The sequence below is a fragment of the Leptosomus discolor genome, chromosome 1 (genome assembly GCF_034619465.1).
Source record: "Leptosomus discolor isolate bLepDis1 chromosome 1, bLepDis1.hap2, whole genome shotgun sequence".
Taxonomy (NCBI): Eukaryota; Metazoa; Chordata; class Aves; order Leptosomiformes; family Leptosomidae; genus Leptosomus; species Leptosomus discolor.
In genome coordinates, this window is record NC_141391.1 from 15459648 (window position 1) to 15483149 (window position 23502).

Consider the following 23502-nt stretch of genomic DNA (forward strand, 5'->3'; position numbering starts at 1 on the left):
TTAGTCTTCTCTCTTACATTGCAGTTTTGAGTTGGGCTTCCTGGTGAAAGTTTGTAGACCTGCTGTAATTCTGTGGCCTCTTAGGGTGAGGCTGTAATGCCATGTTAAAGGTTGGTAGGAAAATGGACACTCGAATTCCTAACTCTTGAGGTTGTTCTACCCCTTGTGCGGCAGGAGGGCAAAGAGAAATATGCCAATAAGTAAAACAAGGTCTAGCTCTTCTCTTAGATTCTTGCTTACTTCAGTTGCAGGTATCTCATCTGTAACCAGACATACTACAGATTCTGCTTTGTGTACCAGCAGCACTGCATATGACTTGTTGTGAAACTCGAGTTTCTAAGTATCTGCATGACAGTCATGTTCAATTCTTCCTTCATCTGCAAAAAATGCCCCTTTTTTAAATAGTGTCTTTTTGTAAGTTTTACTGGTTTGACAGAATAAATGTGGACTTCAGGTAAACTTTATGGACTTCGATATAATTTTTAAAAAGTTTTGCAATCACAGTGACAGTGATTGAAGGGAAAAAATTTCAGTGTTCACAGAGAAATATTAGGTAGGTTCTTAGAGTTCAGTGTTTGTATTGGGTGAAGATGATTCCTGCTGTTGAACATAGGTGTTTCTGTTCCTAGCTTGTCCATGAATATTCTTTTAATATCTAGATACAGATGCCCTCTAGTATTCATTAACCTTTTGATAAAACACAGCTTTATTTACATTTATTTTACGGTTAAATATCAGAAACTGTAGGAACTTTTGAAGATTTGCTTTGTATCCCAGCATAGCTTGAATCTCTGCTATATTTTTGCTTTTGTTACTCTTCCTGTTGCTTTCTATCTGCCAGCAGTGAGCTCTGCTTTGTGTTCAGGACTGCGTTTCATGGTATACGAGAAACTAAAAACTCACAAAAAGGAGACACGTACCAAACAAACGTGTACACAGACTTTGAAAATTACTGGTATTTATGTGAGGTTACACCATTATATAAATACTTAGTTACAGCGGTATGCCTTATCAGAGTTCTATAAGGATGGCTTACATTTGGAAATTGGAATCTCATTTTTTGGATAACGTTGTCTTAAAAAGTACCACAGTAAACGGTGAGATTCCTAGAAAAGTTGTCTCTCCCTGTGCAAATAATTTGATAGAATTGTAAACTTATGTTTGTGATTGTGTTCAATTGACCTAGGAGGCACCAAACAGAGCTAGTAGGAGACGGTGCCACAGGGATTGTTGGTGCTAAATGTTTACAAAGATTCAAGAGGAGACTTGAAAAATACTTGAGAGAGAGATCTTTTGGCACCTCTTGAGTAGACAAGCTGGCTCAAGAAATCACCTCAGGTACTTGGAGGCCAAGTGACTATTCATAGCCACTATACTTTCTGGGTCTATATGTATATTCAGTGCTTTATTTAAAAGTTTATAGAGTGTGACAGTCACTAAACAGGCTGCTTTCAGCAACAAGATCTGTCCATCACTCCAGGTTAGGTGCTTGGGCTGAATGGACCTTTGGTCAGACCCAGCATGGCTGGTTTTATACAGCATGGGCTACAGTAACTATGGAAATTTTCGTGAGAAGGTCTGTAGAGCAGTAATATAGAGCTTATATAGCTCAAGTCACTTAAAAATATAAATTAGTTCTGGGAATTCTGTTCCTATTGAGCCTTTTGGGGGAAGAGTGACGTGTAATTGCAGAGGAATTTTCCTAGATGCTCTGAGTGAATGTGTCTGCTGTTCTTCACCGTGGTTTTCCGTTTTTCCTTTGCCTCTTCTATCTAATACAGAGTTTCAGACAGCCAGTTACAAAATCAGACCTGACAGTCTTCTGGTTTCACAACTGCTCACAAAACCGAATAGGAATTACAGAAAGCAGTACTAATCAATTTTTAAACTACCATTTCAACATGTAGAGATGACGGCAGAAACATGAGAGCAGTTTACTGGCCGAGAAGTACAGCAACATCGTGATTAATGCCAGAAGTTTCTAGAGGGAAGAATTCTGTTTGGTGGCACTTAGCAAGGAAGGCTTGCTGCTCTGACAGCTGGGTGAGCAGACAGACCTTTCCTGTCCTGTCCACAGCTGTGCATTTTATTTAGAAAGAGAACCTTGCCCAAGTTTGTCTCTAGTAACCTAGTACTCATCAGATCACTGAATCTCAAACAGTATTGTTCCACGAGGTAGGTGGACTGATCAGCTCCTGGCATCACGCTTCAAAGGCGTTTATTCTTATTTACTACAAAGGAGCATGCTGGCCCAGTATACACCTTACTCAATGTTCAGCAGGACTGACACCCCAAGCCTAGTTTTGTTTTTCCTAGAGCCGGCTGGGTTTTTTGGCTTTGCAGTTCAAAAGATAATTTCTTGCTGATTTTCATCTCCGAGGGATGTGTGGTTTAGAAGGACTCTGAGGAGAATGGTAGTGAGAAGGTCTGCTCACATGGCTAGCGTGTTGGCTTAGCAGTCAGGGAATGTTTTGTGTTCTTCATTGGCTTCTACACTTGGATGATGTGGGACGTGTCGATGTGCTCCAGTTGCCCCAGTCTTATAAAATAGCATCTCGCCGATTAGCTGGATGGTCTTTGGCTATGGTAACAAAGTACAGGGGTCTGCACTTGAGCTTTCAGTTCTGTGTTGAAGTGCTATTATACTGTGAATATGTTAGGATTTATGAATGTTTTACAGTGTTGTCACTCTTTCTTGACTGTTTTGTTCACTAGCCCCTAGTAAAAGCTGAGGTACTCCTGTTACTTGTATGCAGCATTTAAAGCTTGTGAGCATTGAGGATGGGAAGGAAATGTCCAATGGTTAGATCACTGTTTTTCCTCACTCGAAAATCTGTATCTCTAGTGGTATAGTGAGGTTGCTAAAGGAAGGCATAGTTCTCTGAACCAAAAAGAAAGAGTTTAAATTAGAAGTGTAGTTTGCAGGGGACCTTCAAAGACCACAGTAAGAAATTCTTGTCCTAGTTATGCCTTGTGATATTACTGGTATGCAATCAAATTATTATTTTACTGTTTTTGTGTTTCTCCAAGAGTATCTTTTAAGATTAAGCAAACAAATATATCCTTTCACCCCCCTCTCCCCCGCTAGCTTTAGACAATGAATCCTTCAGCAGAGGCATGACTTTAGGACAAAATGACAGGCAAAGAGCTAGTGTAGTTTGAACATGGATGTAGTAAATACTTCAGTCATTTCAGATATGTATTTTTGTCTGTATATCTGAATATCTTGTGTGAAATGATGATGTTTGTGCATACTTAATGTATCTTACATTATACAGAATGGTCTGTTAGTCTAAGCCTACCAGCCAGATGGCTTTTGCTAGTGTATTACTATATTACACTGAGGAAGAGTGGAAGGAGAGGTTGAAATATGATGAGTTCCTGAAGCAGATCTTGTTCTAATTTCTTTTACATTCTTAACATTTGTAGTGGATCTTTTGCTATATCGTCTTAGGATTGTACTTAAATCTAAAGAATACAGGCAAGGTCTTCCTGTATCTAATTTAGATGTTTTTAAAAGCCCATATCTGTGTGAGTAGAAACACATTTGTAAAGCACCTGCCAGATAAGATGAGATGAATGTACCTTTAAGAGTAGCTTTCAGTCTGAGCAAAATATGTACAGATGAATGTATATGATCATACAGAGATGGGAATGAGTGGTTTATGAACTGTATAGTGATGAAGGGTGGTTTTCTCAAAAGCTGCTATTTGGAACGTAAGGTAAACACGCCTCAGGACGCTGTGTTCAGACATTAGCTATGGACTCCAGAACATCATCACCTACCTCCATTTTACCATTTCCTAAATGTAGCTTTCCCTGCCTGTGCTTTCCCGCTCATAGAGGCGTAGCACTGCCGTTCGTAGCACTGTGTGTCTCTGTCTGCTCCTGGTGTTTTCTTATCTTTGCTTTGTCACTGCTCGTTTGCCTCCTGTTCCTCAGGTTTGTGTTTTTGCTTGCTTAAGTCTTTAACGCTGTCACAGAAAGCTATGGTATGAGATAAAAGGAAAATTAGTTTTGTCACTCTTTTTTAATTGTTTGTGAAAGACGGAATAATGTTTCAGGATCTCATCAGTGTTACCTTGTTGCTGCTGCTGGAACTTAATCACTAGATGAACTTTCCCATGAGAGGTAGAATATCTCTACACTTGTTCTTTTTCCTGGTGCTCATGCTGGTTTCATTCTGGCAGGCTTGACTTATTGCTGGTTTTGTACTATAATGCTATAGCAAAAGGGAGTGTCATAAGCATATGAAAGAATGCAAGCAAGTTATAAAATTATACTCCAAATCCTCAATCAAAATGATAGAAGTGTTTTCTGTTCTTCAGTTTCCCACCCGCCACTTCTTTGCCCTTATCACAGGAATGTCAGACATGAGCTTGAAACTCTTCTGTTTCATGTACTGTTATATATGTAAAATGTTGGAATTTTTTTAGATCAATTTCAGCTGGAGCAAACAAGAGCCCGCCATCAACTCCTTCCTTCTATATTGCAGGCCCACTCCCCGATGGATGGGAACAAGCTATGACCCAGGATGGAGAAATTTACTACATAAACCATAAGAACAAGACCACATCTTGGCTAGACCCAAGGCTTGACCCACGCTTTGGTAAAAGTTCATCTCACTTCAGAATTTTTGATTCGCTTCAGTTCACTCAGCTTTAATTTTTGCATATTTTGAAAACTTTTTATAGTACGATTAAAATACATTTTAATTTGAATTACAGAGACTTCATTTCAATCATTATTTAAAAAAAAAAAGATTAGCATATATCCTTTAGAAGTGTGTGTCACCACAGTTTCTTATGTTAGGGGTTCGTATTTTGCCATATGATCCGTACAGTTCCCGTTGATGGCATTCAGAAATTACTTACCTAGAGACAGTTTCAGCCAAGCTCACTCTTCCCTTTTAAAATTGCAAAACTTTACCACAGAAGAATCTTTAATTCCCAAACAAATACTTAACTTTCCTTCACACTTAGGGGGCATTGTTAAATAATAATTTATGCTGTTTAAATACTCTTGAAACATATACCAGCTTATAATTCGAGCTTGTCACAGTGATGATCATGACAAAACTTTATTTTAAACAATATGGAGAGAAATTATTACTTTTGTTGTTTCTACTTCAAATTATCTCTTTGTGGGGTAAAGACTACGCAATATTGGAAATAGAAATAGTAACTTAAATTAGGGATCACAAGGCCTAGATGTAAAAAAATTAACAGAATAGAACCGATAACTCATTTTTTGTAATGTTTTTGATCTATATGAAGAGCAGAGCTGCAAACATTTCAATAAAATTTTGGCACCGATGGCTATGAATAGCAATAGCATATAATATTACGAGATTCTAAACTAGCTTCTTAGATTGTCCAAGTGATTGTTCTGATGTATTTAAGGTGGTATTACAACTTCGGTTTTTGTATAAAGCCGTGACCTGTGTGTGTAAGCTTTATTAGCTTGATTAATTTGCTCTTGATTTGTTTTCCCAATAACTTACTATTTTCAACTCCTTTGGATTTTAGTTATTTTTCCAGACCCGCGGAAAAAACAGTAGGGGTAAAAAAAAAGAAGAGACCGTTGTGGTTTTCAGGCTTTAGTTTTGGACTTGATACAACTAAATGAAAACAGTGTGCAGATCACTGAGTAGGTCAGGCCGAGGGGATACAAAGCCTTTGAAGCTTTACAGGGGTTGACCTAACAACAACTGTGGGCCCCTTTTGGGAGAGGCATTAACTCCATGAATGCCATATAAACACAGAGCTGCAAAACTCAACAGTCTCTGTTCTGTTTTGTTTTTCCGAAATGGCTGTTAGAAATTTCAGCATTTTTGTTTTGTAGGCTGGAGTGCTTACTTCTAAACATCCGTTTGCTCTTATGGAGAACACCAGATTGTCACACTTTGTTTATAAACTGCTCACCAGTGTGTAGACAGGTTGAACCACTGTGCAACTTGAGCCCAAAGGTGGGGCATATATTTAAGGTTGTCAGCTCTGGCAAATGTCCATGCTGGCTTTAACAGCAGCCAGAGCTGCAGACCTGTTTGTGTGTTGCAAGAGGAGTGTGTGGGTAATTTGCAACTTCACAATTACTTAATATGTGAATAAGGCTGAAAAGGAAGCAGTCATTTTGAAAATCAGCATTGCCTTTTGCAGTTAAGAGGCAGGTCAATTATATTTACTTAAGTAATCTTGCAGGGTATGTATTTTTCTTTTCTTTCATTACTTTATAGTTTCCAGTGATGAGCTGAAATTAAAAAGCCATGTGGAAAAGGCTTTAATTGACAGGGCTCATGAGTGAGATGAATCTTGCTTCCCAGAACTATTTTGTACTCCTGTAAATAGTATGATCTAACTGTAAGGGCAAAAGCTACTTGTCTTGTGCATACTGAAACGCCATCAAATGTTGAGACTGTGCAGTTAAACTGAAAGAAGTTAGAAATGTCCAAAAGACTGCATAAGGGTTTCTTGCTGCATAGCTTCCCTTTTTGGGCCCACTGCGTATGTGTATCCCAGACAGGCTTGAGTACATGCCAAGGCTCTTTATTTTGTGGTCGGACTTTTAATCTGTTCCAGACCTTTTCAGTCAAAGAGCTCAAGTGTAACTGAAAGGGGCAGGAAAGGAGGAAAAAAAAAAAAAGCGCACATGTGGTCTCTTCTGATCTAGAGTGATGGCAAATAGAGACAAGCTGCTAGCTGCTGTTGAGCTTGAAGGAGTTTTCCTTGAAATCTTAAGTTGTGCACGTTATATTGTGGTTTATGTTTTTATCACTTGAGCCAAGAAAATACAAAATCTTATTCCTGTTGCTTTCTCACTTGTGACCTGCTTAAGTCACTCCAGTAAAGAAGAAAAAAATCTGTTTGACAGAGCTGACTTACTGAGCTTTGCATTTATTTATCATGTGGAGATCCTCAACAAATGTGTGCTGTGACCCTAAATAGCATGCGAATGACTCAGAAGTTTACCTTTCTGTGCTTAATATAGGTTGAAAATCCTGGTTGTTTTTTGTTTCCCCTGAAGATCGCCATATTCTTTTATATTGCTTTGTTTTAATATAAGGGCTTGGTTTTCATTTTTTTTTTTGACTACTAACACGTTCAGAAGCAATCCTAGGTGAATTCATCTTTGTAATGTTGAAGCTTTTGATTATTGCAGTGATAATGTTGATTGAAAATGAAGGAGAAATTCACTTCTTTCTTGATACTGCCACTTTCACCAATCTGAAGAACCATTGAAAACAATAAAGCTGTTGAATGGTATGTGCAAACACACTCTTCTGTTCCAGTATTCAGAAACAGAAGGTTTGAACAGTCTTTGCCTTTATTGCTTCTGAATTCCCAGCTTCCAGAGAGACAGCCCTTAATGTCTCTATATGTTCCTCATTGGATGAAAGCTTTGCATTCATCTTTATTTTCTAGTAGGTGTGCATATACTTCTTTAAGTAGTGCTGGGAATTTTCCATTACTGTGGCTAGAAAAGAGAGAGGAAGGAGGATCAATTTGAAGAAATTGTTTTAGGCAGACACACCTACTGACTTACTTGGTAAGAGGAATTTGGGTATTGCATTCATTCTTTTAAACAGAAAATAAAAGGATGCAGTTAATATGGATTCTTTCTTGGAGCTTTTAAGACTAATGCATCAGATAAGAGTCCCTGTTAGAATACCCGGCTGTGGAGTAGGTTGGGTCTAAAACCTGAGTGCTCTGAGATAAGAACTTTGTTCCAAGACTCAGATCTGTCATCTTTGAAGTGGTCTTGTGGTCTTCAGCTACACCACTTAAATGGCAGTGAAGTCTTGCGGCTCAGATGTTGATCCTCCAAGCCTGTGTATTTGACTTTAGAACAGTTTTGCGTTAGGGAAGTTCACAAACTTTAAAAATCTAGGAAAGAACTAAGTATGAAAGGACGGTCTTCTCATGTCAAGCACAGGCAGTCATAAAAGATGACATGGGATCAAAGGAATGGGGATGGGAGCGGGGTCCTTAGGCCTGTGTCAGCAGGATTTTTGTCTAGTGGAGCATCTGGTGCAAACATGCTGCCCTACCTTCTCAGTGCCTTTGCGCTTGTAGTAAGGGGCTTCAAAGTACTTTTTATTTTATAAGAAGGCTATTTCTTTAAGGTAATTGGACTGTCAGGTTTAACTGGTGTTTTGGACTGTTTTGTCTTCTAGTAGCTTCTGCTGTTGTCTATTAGTCATTCTTCAGAGATCCTACTGTTTTTCCTAAGCCTTCCAGATAAGTTAATATGTTTTCCTGATAGTCAAAGAACGTTGGGTAGGAAGCAGGTCAGCTATGCGTTCTGAGTGGCTGGAGTTGGTGAAGTAGAACATCATCTGCTTTTTCTATAAAATTAAATTTCCTAGAACCAGTTGAAGTTTGGAATTGTTCAACTTTATCGCTACAAGTTTCCAAGAATTGGCTTTTGTATCAAATACCATTAAAGGGATTTTAACTGTTATTTAAGTTTGTGGATTATAGGACTTGTTTTTGAAATGCAACTTAAAATAATTTGCTTTTTGAGGATACTTAATTTGTTAAATTCAAAGATGAGACAGTGAACTTGAAGTAGAAAAATACCAGAAACTGGCAGTTCATTTCTCTTTCCCTGTTGGGTTAATATAAGTCTTGTGTTTAAACAGTGATACTCCATTAGAGTAGTCAGACAAGTCTCTCTGCAGGAATTGGAGTAAAACAAGGTAGTGTTTCGGTTTTCCTGTTATTTTATTCCAGACTTCAAATTAGGTTTGTTACTGGTGATCATACCGGTGTTGTACATGCCCAGATTTTTTCCTTCTGTTCTTTCAAATGTTGCAGCTGCCATATGGGGAAGAAGCAAAAGATGTGACCTCAGATTGAAGGCATTGCCACAACTTTATTTTTATCACTCCCACTCAGAGGTTATGTTAATGTTTTTGGAAGGTCTGTATGAATTTTGGATGAGGGGGAAGGCAAGGCAAGGCAGTATTTAATATCATTATGGAAAGTGCCATAGGGGCTCTGCTGCTTGAACTACACAAGTAGGAAAGGGAATAAGGATGATGATAACAGTAGTATAGAGAATGCACATCAGGATTTTCTGCTTCCTTTCTTTGTAATATAAGAATATTATACCTTTGAAACAATGAAAAGGGCTTGTTCAGAAACACTGAAGTAATATGCACCTATAGATTTCATTGAAACGTGTATATCATTCCCATTTAAAGAAAAACCAACACCAACCAACTACGCAATAAACTTGAAATGCACTTAAAAGTTTAAGCTTCAGAGCATCTGCTGATTTTTTTTTTTTAGGTATCAGAAATTAAAAGGAAATATCCATAGTGTTGTTTTCTTATCCCTTACCTGTCTGGCACTTTGTTTAATTATGTGTTTCTTCAAATTAGTTTGTAGGAGCCTTGCCGGAGACAGATTTGTGGACAAGATAAAACTAAAACACTAGACTGGAAAACTTGTTTTTGGCCTTTGGTCAAAAAAAACCCTGAGACCTTATGTCTGGTCACAGTGGTGTTTCAGATTTTTTAAGTTCCAGATCTGCCTTCCATTTTTGCACAAAAGCAGAGCATGAACCACAGTTGGTTTTGATCTGCAAATGTGATGGCATATCCTCTTTACCTGCTCTCTAAAACAAAGTGGATTTGACTCATCTGAAAAGTCAGTTGGTATTAGATTTTTCACTTCCCTGTCTCTGCTTTTCCAGAAGAACAATTTCAAGAGATCACTTAGGATGGGGAAGAGGCTTATGTGTTTTGGTATTTCTGTCAGGGAATATGTACAGCTGGAGCAGCATCAGTTTTCAGTGAACTAGTGACTTGTGTCAAAGTGAGCTTGTTGCAAATCTGCAGAGGCAGATGGAATTTGACTACCTGAGAACCCTGGACATACACAAGTCTGTGGGACCCGATGAGATGCATCCCATAGTCCTGAGGGAACTGGCCGATGCAGTTGCCAAGCCATTCTCCATGATATTTGAAAAGTCATGGCAGTCAGGTGAGGTCCCCAGTGACTGGAAAAAGGGCAACATGACACCCATTTTTAAAAAGGGTAGAAAGGAGGAGCCTGGGAACTACCAACGTGGGAGCCTCACCGCTGTGCCTGGGAAGATCGTGGAACAGACCCTCCTAGAAGCTCTGCTAAGGCATACGGAGGACAGGGAGGTCATTCGAGACAGCCAGCATGGCTTCACCATGGGCAAGCATGACCAACCTCATGACCTTCTACAATGGAGTGACTACATCAGTGGGCAAGGGAAGAGCTATGGATGTCATCTAGCTGGACTTTTGTAAGGCCTTTGACATGGTCCCCCACAGCATCCTTCTCTCTAAATTGGAGAGATATGGATTTGATGGGTGGACTATTCGGTGGGTGAGGCATTGGTCGGATGGTCGCATCTGGAGAGGAGTGGTCAATGGCTCAATGAACAGATGGAGATCAGTGACAAGTGGTATCCCTCAGGGGTCCATACTGGGACCAGTGTTGTTTAATATCTTCATTAATGACATAGACAGTGGCATTGAGTGCACTCTCAGCAAGTTTGCAGACAACACCAATGTGAGTGGTGCAGTTGACATGCCGGAGGGACGGGATGCCATCCAGAGGGACCTGGACAAGCTTGAGCAGTGGGCCTGCGTGAACCTCATGAGGTTCAACAAGGCCAAGTGCAAGATCCTGCACCTGGGTTGAGGCAATCCCCGGTATCAGTACAGGCTGGTTGATGAGTGAATTGAGAGCAGCCCTGCAGAGAAGGACTTGGGGTTGCTGGTGGATGAAAAGCTGGACATCTGAGGAGGGGGAGTGATAGAGTGGCTTTGGTGGGCACCTGGTATCAGGCATCAGGTATAAGGAAGAAATTCTTTACAATGAGGGTTGTGAAATACTGGCACAGGCTGTCCAGAGAGGTGGTAGAAGCCCCATCCCTGGAAACATTCAAGGTCAGGTGGGATGGGGCTCTTGAGCAACCTGATCTAGTTGAAGATGTCCCTGCTTACTGCCAGGGGGTTGGACTAGATGGCCTTTAAAGGTCCTTCCAACCCAAACTATTCTATGATTCCATGAAATCTCATTGGTATGCATCCCTTTGTAATAGGGGAGGCTGCCCTTATGGCAGTGACAATAAATGCTTCTTAGTTGTTGATCATCATATCAGAAAGTGAAATCTTAATTTCAAACGAAGTAAGATGTATTTGGACCTCTTTACTGAACAGAGGTCACTGAAGAAACTGTTAAATCTGTCCACAAGTATTGTGTAAGGATGCAGTTATCTACTTTATGTAGAATATTTGTGTGCTAATAAAATGGGACACCCCCCCCCCCACTTTTATTAAGGATTTGTCAGGGCAGTAGGTTTATGTAAGTTTATACCCGTTTTGGGGTTTGTTTTGTTTTCAGAATAATTTAATCCTGTTTGTGAAAGGAGATTTGTTGGTAATGATGTCTTTATGCCAGTAAAAACAATGCGTATTTCCAATGTTGTACTAGAACAGCTGTGATGGTGAAAGAAAACTGCACTCCTAATAGGGCCATTTTTTCCACCATATCCTTCTAACACCACAGCTTGCATGTCTCTGTTAATGAGCATACTGTGTTAAAAATGGAAGATGCAGCATTTTGAACGTATCATTCATTATCTGTAATCTATATATATACACATGCAATAATTATATACTCTATATCTAATCATATATAATCTAAAGTGCGAAGAAGCATCAGCTTTTTTCCTCCTTGAATTCAGTCATGTTGAAACAAAATGGAGTTTTGCTCCATTTCTTGACAATATACTTTTAAATTTTTTTTATTCTATCAGTTTTTACTGGATTTTGTAATTCATGTTTAATCATTTCTAGTGAGCTTATGACAGATTAAAAAAAGATGCGAATGTGCACATGCGTGTACACAGAATTTGTTCCCCTCAAATAAATTGGAGGAAACCTACATTAAAAAAAAAAGTTTTGGTATTATTTTATAAGAAATTATACAGACGTTTGTCTTTTGGCCTAATTAACCCAGGAAGTATTATGTGGTGATTAAGCAGTAAAACTATTTGTAACTAATACCTTATGTAGACTCTTTGCTGATTATATTTTGGTCTAAAATGTGGACTAGATTGATTAAATGTATTTTGCCAGATATTTAGTGGACAGACACGGGGCCTGGATGAGCTCAGAGTCCCACACTTTCTGTAGTCGTCAGTATTTCATACATACAATTTAAACTTAGATGACGTTAGTTGAGGTTTCTTATGTGTCCTGTGCAGTGTGTCCTCCATAGTTCTCCTGTAGTAGTAATACTTGCACTGTCAGTTCCAGTCTGTATGAAGATTTAAAAATAAAGTAAAATATTTTAACAATTGTTTAGACTTCCACAAATAAAATTTATTTCTTTTTAAAGAATGGAAAATGTTTTGGTTTATATGTGTTCACTGAGCAGGAGTTTCTTATAGGTGTTTACATTACTGCTGAATCTCATTTATATTTGTTTTTCTGGCTGGCCAGAATATTTCAGTTCTTACAAAACTGGCATATATTGAGTTAAAGTGCTTTACAAATATAGCTGTTGACTTCTGTGGGGAAAAAAGTTAGATCCATGAACTGCAACAGCATTTTACTCCAGTCTAGTTTCCCGTGTGTTAAGAGTGAGTCTGTGGATGCTATAGAGTCTTAATAGTGGTCAATCAATCCAGCTGTTGCACCTCTGCATTTTGGGATGCAGAAGGACTTTTAAAAACAATGTCAGCTTTATCAAAAACACCAAAGAACTGTTTAAATTAATTTATATTGTTTAAATCAATAGCTGTTGTACTGATAGAAGACCAAAAAGAAAAATAATAATTTCATTTGAATACAAGTAATTGATAAAGCAATCAATCTGTAATTTGGACATAGTTCTGTAATAGATCGTATTTTTATTGGGTATGTCTTGTTCTAACCAAGGTCTAGCTCAGGAGTGTGTGACTATTTCTTTTTACCTAAGACACTAAGATTTGTTTGTACACTTGAGACAGCAAACTGAGCCTGGAGAAAAGTCTATTCCAGGTTTGCCCTTTATTCTTAAACTCCAGGATTCTCAGATTAATCGGTGATTGAAAACAGTGGAATATCTTATTGTGCTAATTTTTAGGTTGTTTTATAACAGCAGCATTATGAAATTGCAACTGGGATTTCCTTAAAGTAATATAGCAATGCATTATAAGGAACGCAATCCAGAAACATGACTTGTATCCTGATTAAACAACAAATTGTTGTACCAAGTCTCTCTAAAAAAGCCAATTGGAACAAGTTTTTATTACTTCCGAGTCTCATTCTTCCAAATCCTGCTGGTATTTTTTTTTCTTCACAGCTCTTTTCAATTTAATCAAAGAGGATTTTTGCCTTTGTTGCAGTGCTGCAAACTAGCACCATTCAAAAACCTGGCCATAGCCAAATTGATGAACAAAACCTGTCTAGTTTCCAAATGAAGCTGAAGGGGACAAGTATTCTTTTTTCAGTTCCCTCAATGAAAACATTGATTCTCGTTATGAAGAACAGTAAGTTATAGTATGCTCAGATCCTGAGCTTTTTTGTTGTCATTTGTTCAAATAAGTAACATCTTTAAATTGGCACATTAAAATTAGTTTCAGTTTTGAAGGGTGAAATGGTAAATACAAAAGAAAAACCATCAAACATTCAGCTGTGTCTGTTAATCATTAAGGGTACTCTGCAGCAGTCTTTGCGTGTAATTCTGCGTAGGGGAAAGGTACTGTGTTACTGCATCTGTCAGTGCCCTGGGAGGTGTGATTTAAATTGGCATAGGATCTTGGGAGAGAATTAGCCTTTTATGTTTGAGTTGTTAACAATCTGCTGGCCTTTTCTCTCTAGTATGATGACTGGTAATTGTTTCTCTTTTGGTTTCGTTTTGGTTTGGTTTGGTTTTTTTTCCCTTAAGGTTGTAGACAGGAGTCTAAACATTTTTCGGTAACTGTCAAGTATTATCTGCTACAGTACAGAACAGGCATTTTGCTGTTGAGTTTGGACAGCGGAACATTTAATGTGTAACATTTGAAGACCACTAATTCTGAGTTCTCAAAAGCATATTGCAGCTATTACAATTGACTGTATTCTGGAGATAGTGAAGCTAAGCCATACTATAGGACAGGAAAAATCTTTTTTTATTGTCTTAAGTTGCCTCTGTTTTTTAACTTGTCTGCCCCTCCTCCTCCTCCCTCAAATCCTCCCTCTCTTCTAGAAACAAAGACGTGTTTGTTCCTTGTCTGCCTGTGAGGTCTCTGCAGCCTCTGCTGTGTGGGTGCAGAGCCCCTGATTTAAATGCTTTCCATAACCATGGAAGGTAAGGAACTGGATGCAGTAGGAAACTGCTCTGACTCTAATAGATAAATGAAGCTCTTTGCCTTTGAATTCAAGGCACTTAAAAAGAGCTGTGCCTGTCAGGATCATCACAAACCCATGAGGTGTGGAAAAAATAAAATGTGCTTATCTGAGATCACATTGATTTCTGCAGTCACGCCCTCTGCAAATAATGGAGAATTGAGAATTAAAAAAAAAAACCCACAAAAAACCAAACCCACGAAAAAACTTTAAAACCCTCTGGTTTTTCCTGTCACTTGAAAGGTGATGTTTTCCCTTTTTTCATTAAATATTGTGTTGGAAATTACAGAAAAGTACATTCTTTGCTTTCCTTGAAGATAACCCACTTGTGTAATCAGCCAAGATGTCAGAAAATCATTCAGTGTTATTACTGTTGGGTTTTTTTCACTGGTTCTTTGCTTGGGTATGTTGTTAAGTCAGTAAAATTCAGTTAGCAGCATCTTCGTTTAATATCTGAACTTTTAGTTTAATTTCAAAGTTAAAAATAGTTCCCTTACATGAAAAACGTCCCCATGGTCTGTTCTGAGGACAGTTTAAAATCTTGTCAGTTTGAAGTCTTTTGTACTTGCATTCTTGAAATAATAAAATGTTACAAAAAATCCTTTTAATGGATACCTGAATAAGAATTTAGAGACTAGATTTTTAGGTTCAGTTTCTGAAGAGTTACCAAATTGTATAATTAAATTTTTCCCCCAATATTTATTGATTAATATTAAGCATACACTGAAGTCTGAACATCTTATGATATTCCTGTTTTAGGTACAATTTTAGTTAGAAACATTACTTTCAAAATGGACATTAGAAGGCATTTCACAGCTCTAGGATGAGGGAATAAAATTAAAAAATCAGACAAACACGATTCATTTCTTACAGTTTTAATTGCTAAGTCAGTAGATGGGAAGAACGGAGAAAAGTGTGATCAGAGAACAGGAATAATGCAAGCAACTGTCAGAAGGATACAGGTATATAAAATATGAAGAATTTGTCATGAAAAGGAAATTATTTCCAAAGCTGTATATTAGTGGAAGAGAGACCTATAGAAGGAATACTTGTATGGTGCATGCAAGACAACCAAGTTCATAACATGTTGACGGGATGTTAGTGATACTGCACTTAAGTGTTCAACTAAGGTTAGAAACTTAGATTATCTGTAACGTGACTTTGCTGTGAACAGCATGAGACAGGGACTCTGAAACCATGATATATAACTGGAGACTAGACCATAAAGGCGGCCTTTTTAACCAAAGAAAGTTGACATTCTTCAACTTCGGGTACTTCATTTTTACAAGCTAGGTAGTTTGCATTTAGCATAGATGTGCTTCTTTCAGGTGATAGTAATTTTCTAACCATTGTCCCTCTTTCCGCTGTAACTGACCTTCCATCTTGTTTAGTAATGGGGTTTGAATCCTAGAACTTCTGAAGGATAGCACGAGCTTCTGCTTGAGTTGCAGAGTAAGCTAACAGCAAGAGAAGGCTGTTGTTTACAGTTGTCCCCTCCTAACCCCTTCATTGTCTGCTTTTAAGGTGAAAGAGGGTAAGATGAACAACATCTGGTTGTTGAAAGAACAACCCCATGGACCAGTACAGGTTGGGGACTGAACTGTTAGAGAGTAGCGTAGGGGACAGGGACCTGGGGGTCCTGGTGGACAGCAGGATGACCTTGAGCCAGCAATGTGCCCTCCTGGCCAAGAAGGCCAATGGCATCCTGAGGTGGATTAGAAGGGGTGTGGTCAGTAGGTCGAGAGAGGTTCTCCTCCCCCTCTCCTCTGCCCTGGTGAGACCACATCTGGAATAGTATGTCCAGTTCTGGGCCCCTCAGTTCAAGAAGGGCAGGGAACTGCTTGAAAGAGTCCAGCGCAGAGCCACAAAGATGGTTAAGGGGGTGGAACATCTCCCTTCTGATGAAAGGCTGAGGGAGCTGGGTCTCTTGAGCTTGGAGAAGAGGAGACTGAGGGGTGACCTCATTAATGTTTATAAATGAGTAAAGGGCGAGTGTCAGGAGGATGGAGCCGGGCTGTTCTCGGTGATGGCCAATGACAGGACAAGGGGCAACGGGTGCAAGCTGGAGCACAGGAGGTTCCACATTAACATAAAGAAAAACTTTTTTCCTGTGAGGGTGACAGAGCACTGGAACAGGCTGCTCAGGGAGGTTGTGGAGTCTCCTTCTCTGGAGACATTCAAAACCCGCCTGGTTGCGTTCCTGTGTGCTCTACTCTAGGTGGTCCTGCTCTGGCAGGGAGGTTGGACTAGATGATCTTTCGAGGTACCTTCCAACCCCTAACGTTCTGCGATTCTGTGAAGATATAAAAAGCAAAAGGCATGGTCCTGGTTCTGGACTTGATACCATTATGAGTAAAAAGAGAAAAAGGAAGAGATATATTCCCCACTCCAGCAGTGTCATGTATGTTGTCTAGAGCTGCTAGGTGGGCTTCCTTTCTTTCTGCATTGCTCTCTCTAGTTTCAACTTTGCCCTAATTTGGTAAGTGTAGGTAGTCTAATTGCTGTCATTCTTCCAGCAGAGATTGCCCAGTGGAGGTCCTGGAGCTTGTAATTACAGCTCACTGGTCACATCCTTGTAGGATAGCTGTTCGTGCTGTTGAAACTTTTGCTTAACAGTTTCTGGTGCCTTAGAGTCATAGAATATGTTGGGTTGGAAGGGACCTCTAAAGGTCATCTAGTCCAACCCCACTACAATAAGTCTCGGGGCATATGAACCTTCTGTGTCTGTTTAGCAGAGGAACAAGCTGTCCTGTCTCTTCCTGTTGCTGGCCTAGGGACCACAGCTCATGTTGCAAAGCAGATTGATGGGCTCATCCTGGTCACATTCTTCCAAAAGTTCAGTTTTGATGGTAAAGTGGTGCTGGATGTCTCAACTGCTTGATTTTAAGCTTTAATCCACAGCAACGTCTTCTTCCCACTATTTTTTTTTTTTGCCTGCTGGGTCAGGATGGGGCTTGCAGGTTGGAGTTGAACCTCCAGCCCTCTGTATTCGCTCTTGTTTCTCCTTGGTACTGGGAGTCAGTTTCTATTCCTGCTTCACCTGTTCACTTACCTTTACAGGAAGTTTTATCTTAATCGTGATCATATGTATGAAGCTTTCTCACAAGTAACTGCATAAAAGGTTATTTCAAATTGCTTCAAGCTATAACACTTCATTTTATTTTGACTTGACTCATGAAAATGTGACCCACCTGTCCATTAGACTGTTGACTCTGCTGGACCTGTGGAATAGCTGGAAGGGTAGACTAGAGAGTGGAGTTTGTAACTAGGTACTTTTTTTTTTTCATTTTCTCATTCCAGTGAGCATATGGCATTTCTTCTTCCTATGTTATCTCTCAATGGAAAGATGAGCCATGGCAAGGGGAAAAGGGAGCAAGGCTGTGAAGCAGCAGCCGTTTTTACTGCTATTATGAGATCAATTTATTTAATTAGGCTTTCTTGGAACAGAAGAACAGCACTTCTGAACCTTAAGTTGAATACTCAAAAGACAGTGGAGATGGAAGGACTTTTCAAAGAAAAGATGATACGGATTCTTTGAGATAATTATGCTTTGTTATGATAGTTAGAAGTGTTAGTGTTCCAGGAATCCTCTATATATGATGAAAACATTAGTTCAAACTAATAAACAGATGGTTTTCTTTGCACCAAATCAGCCTGTCATCCTAAAAGAAGCTCACTCCTTTTTTTTTTTTTCTTAGTTTCCATAAACCATAGTCCTTATTTCCCCCCCCCCCCCCCCCAAAAAAATACACAATACCCTACCACTCTCCCATCACTCCTTCGGCAAATGCATTCTGCAGCATATTGTCAGTGTTAACAGTCGGGCTGTGCCAGACAACAAGATGGAGAACTAATTCCAAAACTAAAAGTCCCTGAAAATGGTGCTCTTTTAATACACCCAGCCTTTCCCAGCCCTCTGTTTCATTATGGGAACTCCAGTGCCTCAGCTAACTAACCGAATTGGTCTCATGTGGGGCAAAAATGAGGATCTGTTTTGTCGTTCTATGTGCTCTCAAGTTTAACAACTGTAAGATTTCACAGGAATACAAAAAGTAATTTTGTATTATGTGTCTAAATTCAGTATAGTTTATTAGGAAGAAGAGAGAGAGATCCTTCTCACAAAACTTTAAATATTTTACTACCGCTTTTGAATTTGTCACCAACTTGCACATTTAACTGTGTTCAGAAGGTTTTAGAACAAGTATGTACTCTTAATAAGTATGAGACTGTTGCATTGATTTCACAGGAATCACACATGAGCATACACTTCACACTCTGAACATCAGTGCAGCTGCATGTTTTGTACAGTCATGGCTTGTAACTTTATAAAGTTTTTAATATATACCTTCTAGGGATAATACTTTCCTTGCATGTATTTGTTTGAATATAATTTTTAAATGCTGCTTGTTTTGGTTCCTTAGCCATGAATCAGCGAATCAGCCAAAGTGCTCCAGTGAAACAGCCACCCCCTCTGGCTCCTCAGAGTCCCCAAGGTGGTGTGATGGGCGGGAGCAGCTCCAATCAGCAACAGCAGATGAGACTTCAGCAGCTACAGATGGAGAAGGAAAGGCTGAGACTGAAGCATCAAGAACTGCTTCGGCAGGTGAGGCCACAGGTTAGACACCTACTTCCACTCTTTCTCTTGTATGTTATGTCTTGTTTTGGCTAAGTTGTTTCAGTGAGTCTTAAAGATCAGTGACTGTACAAAAAGCTTTGAGATCTGAAAAGGTTTGAATTCGTTCTGTTACTGATAGCAGCTTGGTAGGGAAAGCATCTGACTTACCAGACTGAAGGATTTTGCTTTCCTCCCTTGTTCGTCTCTAACAAAACTCTCCAAGAACAGGCTTCTTTACTATTGTGATGACATCATGGACTGTTGATCTGATTGGGTATTCTTCTTGAGAATATATTTCGTATTCGTTGAGTTCTGAGTCATGCAAAAAAGCATGAAGTTGGTTCCCACAGCTGCTTAAATTCTCCCTTTTAAGTGGAGGAAAGTCACTTTTAGAACTTGTTGCAATCTGTAGTATTTCAAAGCACTTTTAAAGTTTATGTAAAATACATTAAGGAGATGCCTTGTTGCTAAAATCTCATCTGTTAAACAGTGGAATGGAGCATGGAACAACTGAATCACCCCTACTGCATTTTGAACTTGTGGTTTTCTTATGCTGAAGAATTTTGAACTTCATAATTAGGCTGCAAGCTAGTCCTTTCAGTATTTTTCTACTGTATGAATATAGCTGTAGCAATTGTTGAAGTGTAGGACTGGACGTTGGAATCTCTGGGTTTTTAATTCTGGCTTCACTTTCTTTTGACTCTAAGCCTTCTGCTTTGGTTTTTCCATCTGAATGTTTTAAAGAGTTACTGCCATCTGTGCTAGATACTTAGGATATTCTTTGGGGTTTTGACACTGCCAGAGAAAGCACTAATCTTTTCTTTGAGGAAAACCTTCTAAAATCTTACCTTGTTCCCTTTTCACTTTGGGTGATGGGCCTTGTATCAGGAGAGGATAGTATCTTAATGTCCTCAAAGACAGCTTTTCTCTTTCTACATCACCTGCAGTACTGTGTCGTGGAACCTGACTCCCGTTATCCCCTTTGTAGTCAAGGCCTGTTTTGTAGGAATCTTCAGCATCTCTTGGTGTAAGATGGGTCATCTTTACAGCCATTACTTTTTGTAGTACTCTAGGTAAGAATACATCGCAAAGGTGGCATCAGGACTTTCTCTCCGCTTAAGCACCTGGGCTTCTGCTGTTCCTGCTTTGCAATTAATCCACCAACAACCATTTTACTCTGTGCTAGCATGCTTCTAGGTAGGCCTTCTAATTGTCTTCTTGCCTCAGTTGGCATTGAGAGCCTGACTAACTTTGGACCAGGTCACAGCCAGTTCCTTTCATGTTGTTCTCCCTGGTCGTTAAGCTTGTCTGTCAAATACGCATCCTTGGTAAATCTGTGAGTTCTGTTTCACTGTGTCGTGATTTTCATAGTTTCTTAACTCCCTTATCCTGTCTCATCTGGCCTGTCTTGGGGGCTTGATATTGCAAGATGGTGTTTGTAAGACAGACTGCATAGGCAAACCATGCAGCTAAAGTAATTTTTATCCATCTTATTTTTACTCTTAGGCATTGCGGAATATCAATCCCAGCACAGCAAATTCTTCAAAACATCAGGTAGGCTCTTAACTGATGTTTCAGCATAACTAGAAAAATGAAAGCTTTAAATTAGGTTAGCAGGGGAACTTTTTGCTACATGAAGGCATTCTAAAAAAGAAAATTAAAAAAAAAAAAAAAACCACAAAACCAAAACCAAACAAACTCTGCCATACACATTTTTGAGCCACTTCTTTGGTCATGACCCTAACATTGTTTTTAAGTGCTGCATTACCACAACTTTATATCAATATTTAAAAGCGAATGAGGAATTCATTGGACATTTTTCTGCATTGAAAACAACCTTCTTGTTTAGCATTCTTGAGGATACTTCTGTTCCAGTCCTGATGTCATCAAGATGTGTATTTAAAGCAAACCTCACATTATATCTAAGGTAGTAGTTTGTGACTTTTAAGTACGGTTCATATAAATGTTCTTATCAGTTTGTTTGAACAGGTCTGATCTTAAAAAAGGATATCTGTAATCAGTTAATAAAAAGTGACTTGAAATATTTATGACTTTTAAGCATGTACAGTTTAACAGAATTATTAGAATTATTTAATAGATTAGACTATCAAAATAATTGCTCTGGGGTTATAATACGTAATTATGCCATTTTGACATTTAACAGGCTCCTGCACAGATACATTTTCTATATAGGAAACAGCTCTGAAAAGCCTCTCAAGCTCTCAGACCAAAAGAAAATTGGTCAAAATGTGAAGCATAATAAACAGTTTAATGCAGACTTCTCTTAGGCTCTTAACAAGTTGAATATGGAATGAATCTCTGAAAGGGTGGATTTATGGCTATATTGAGAGAGCTTCATGCTTGCTGTTGCTAACAGTGCTCTTAATCACCAGCTCTTAAGATAATATTTATATTGGCTTGTATTGTACTTTGTTTTTCTAAGAAAAAAACGCTATATGCCCTAGGCAAGAAAAACAGAATAAAAGAAAGTATCCTGTGTTTGGAAGCCATAAGTACTGGTGTACTATCGCGTTCTGAAGAGTACCACAAAATTTGTATATTACTAGTTCACCTGAGAAGATCATCTTCAAAACGGGAACCTCTGACCTTAGAAACACTACTGACACCCTGGGAAAAAAACTTTCTTGTTAGTCAATATTAGTACAGCTCTAAAACTGAAGCATTTTAATTGAGATGTAATAATTTGATTTATTTACAGAGCATTAACCACATAATGATCTCGTTGATCAATATTAGATCCTATTATGGAGGAGAAAAAAATTCCTTAAGAACTGCTGGTTTACAAGGGAATAAACTGAGAAGCACACTCCTCCACATCAGTTGGAAACACCTTATCTTCTGCCACAATTAGGTCATTCAGAAGGGATATTTTTCTTACTGAATGCCAAAAGTGTATTCCTGAAGCCCTGTCATACAACTGTTCACTCTTCCACAGTAACTTCTTCCTGTTGCCAACTCAGAAATATGCAGCAAATGGAGAACTTTGGGATCAGTTTCGTACTTAATAAGATCAGATTTTTGGAACTTCTTGAAATTCTGGCTTAAAACACTAAAAAGCTGCAAAACCTCAAAGGGACTTTATTGATAATTCATTAAATGTATATGTAGTGGTCACTCTGCTTTGTTTGGGATGGCAACTGATGAAAGGATTTATGCAAAAATCAGGATTCCAGTTACATTTAAACTGACATTGTGCCAGGCTCACCTGTATGTTCACCTGCCTGGGATCAGTTTTATCAGTCTGCACTTGCTAATGGGTCAAGCTTGAGCGTTTGAGTGATTGATGGGTAGAAGAGTAGGCAATCGCGTCAGCTTAAAAGTTCTATAATACTAGAATATTCATTTTGTGTCATCTAAATGTATTTGTAGTGTTTTTGGGTGTCACTTCAGTAATGTAGTGAGCAGCCACATGTGGAAGAAGGTGCATAGAGAACTGCTCCTGGAAATTGTTCTCTAAATGCTTCTTGAGGCCTGGTACTATAGAGACAAATATTGTCTGCCTTCTCCAATGGTGCTGCTATTGAAGTCCCAGCCTGTACATCCTGTCAGGTCGTAGTCAACCTACTGAATCTGTGAAAAATCTATAGAAAGAACGAGCATTTCTTCTGTCAACTTTTTGACAGATCCTTTCTTTTCTTTGTGAATAAAATTAATGAGGTTTAGAGGAATTCTCTGCTTTCGTGATGATAAACCTGTGCTCGGGGGAAGAATAATGGCTTCTCTTGCTAAATTTTAGATGTTCTTTTAAGGAATATGGAAAATCTTCATATGTTCAGTGCTTTTAATTCCGGGAAGACTAAGACTGTTTTAGAGAAGAGTTGTCAAGGTCTTCTGTTTGTAAAGAAATTATGACACCCACATTCTTGAAGTTTGCCTCTCCTGAAGTATCTCTTTCATATGGATTAAAAAAACCTAAGAAATGTTCCTTAACTTCTAACTAGATCTCTGAGCTTTTCTTAATCACAGAATCAAATGGGTTGGAAGGGACTGATGGAGGTCAACTAGTCAAACATCCTGCATCCAGCCCAACCTACTCTTCCTCCTTGACATTTTTGTCCACGTAACCTGGATACAGTGCCATGATTGTACTGATACCTTTGGTCAGGTTTTTTTAGTACTGAGTGAACACTATGTCCTTGCCAGTTTTTGGGTCTCTGCCATGATACTGTAGTATCCTGTAGTGGCACTAACACAAAGTGTTATGTATGGAGGCCTTAGCGCTTAAATAGGTCCTGGAAAGATTAAACAATTTCTCAGCTTCATCTCTTGTAGCAAGTACTGTAAAAGACGCTTCTTGTTTGAATGAAGATGTGTTTTGTTATAATTCTAAAAATGTCCAAGTCAAAGGTATCTGAAGCAAAAATTACAACTTCCATATTTACTGTGTGTAAACAAGAGCTATTGATACATCCAGGGAATTTGAAAACACCAAGCATCTGTCTAGTTAGTTATGCTCATCATCATCAATTATCCATCTGTGAACGCCTTAAAGATGCCTACCTTAGTT

At 38.8% G+C, this 23502-nt stretch overlaps 1 protein-coding gene across 3 annotated transcripts in view; it reads left to right on the forward strand.

The window, feature by feature from the left end:
- YAP1 (Yes1 associated transcriptional regulator) overlaps positions 1 to 23502 on the forward strand; it is a 92759-nt gene that overhangs the window by 55241 nt on the left and 14016 nt on the right. Inside the window, exons 4-6 of one of the 3 annotated variants that reach the window (XM_086481753.1) lie at positions 4496 to 4609; positions 18781 to 18974; positions 20481 to 20528. In XM_086481753.1, the coding sequence (XP_086337879.1) occupies positions 4496 to 4609; positions 18781 to 18974; positions 20481 to 20528 (356 nt within the window). The remainder of the gene's footprint in view (positions 1 to 4495; positions 4610 to 18780; positions 18975 to 20480; positions 20529 to 23502) is intronic. The other 2 variants (XM_086481756.1, XM_086481755.1) reach the window with 2 other exon arrangements.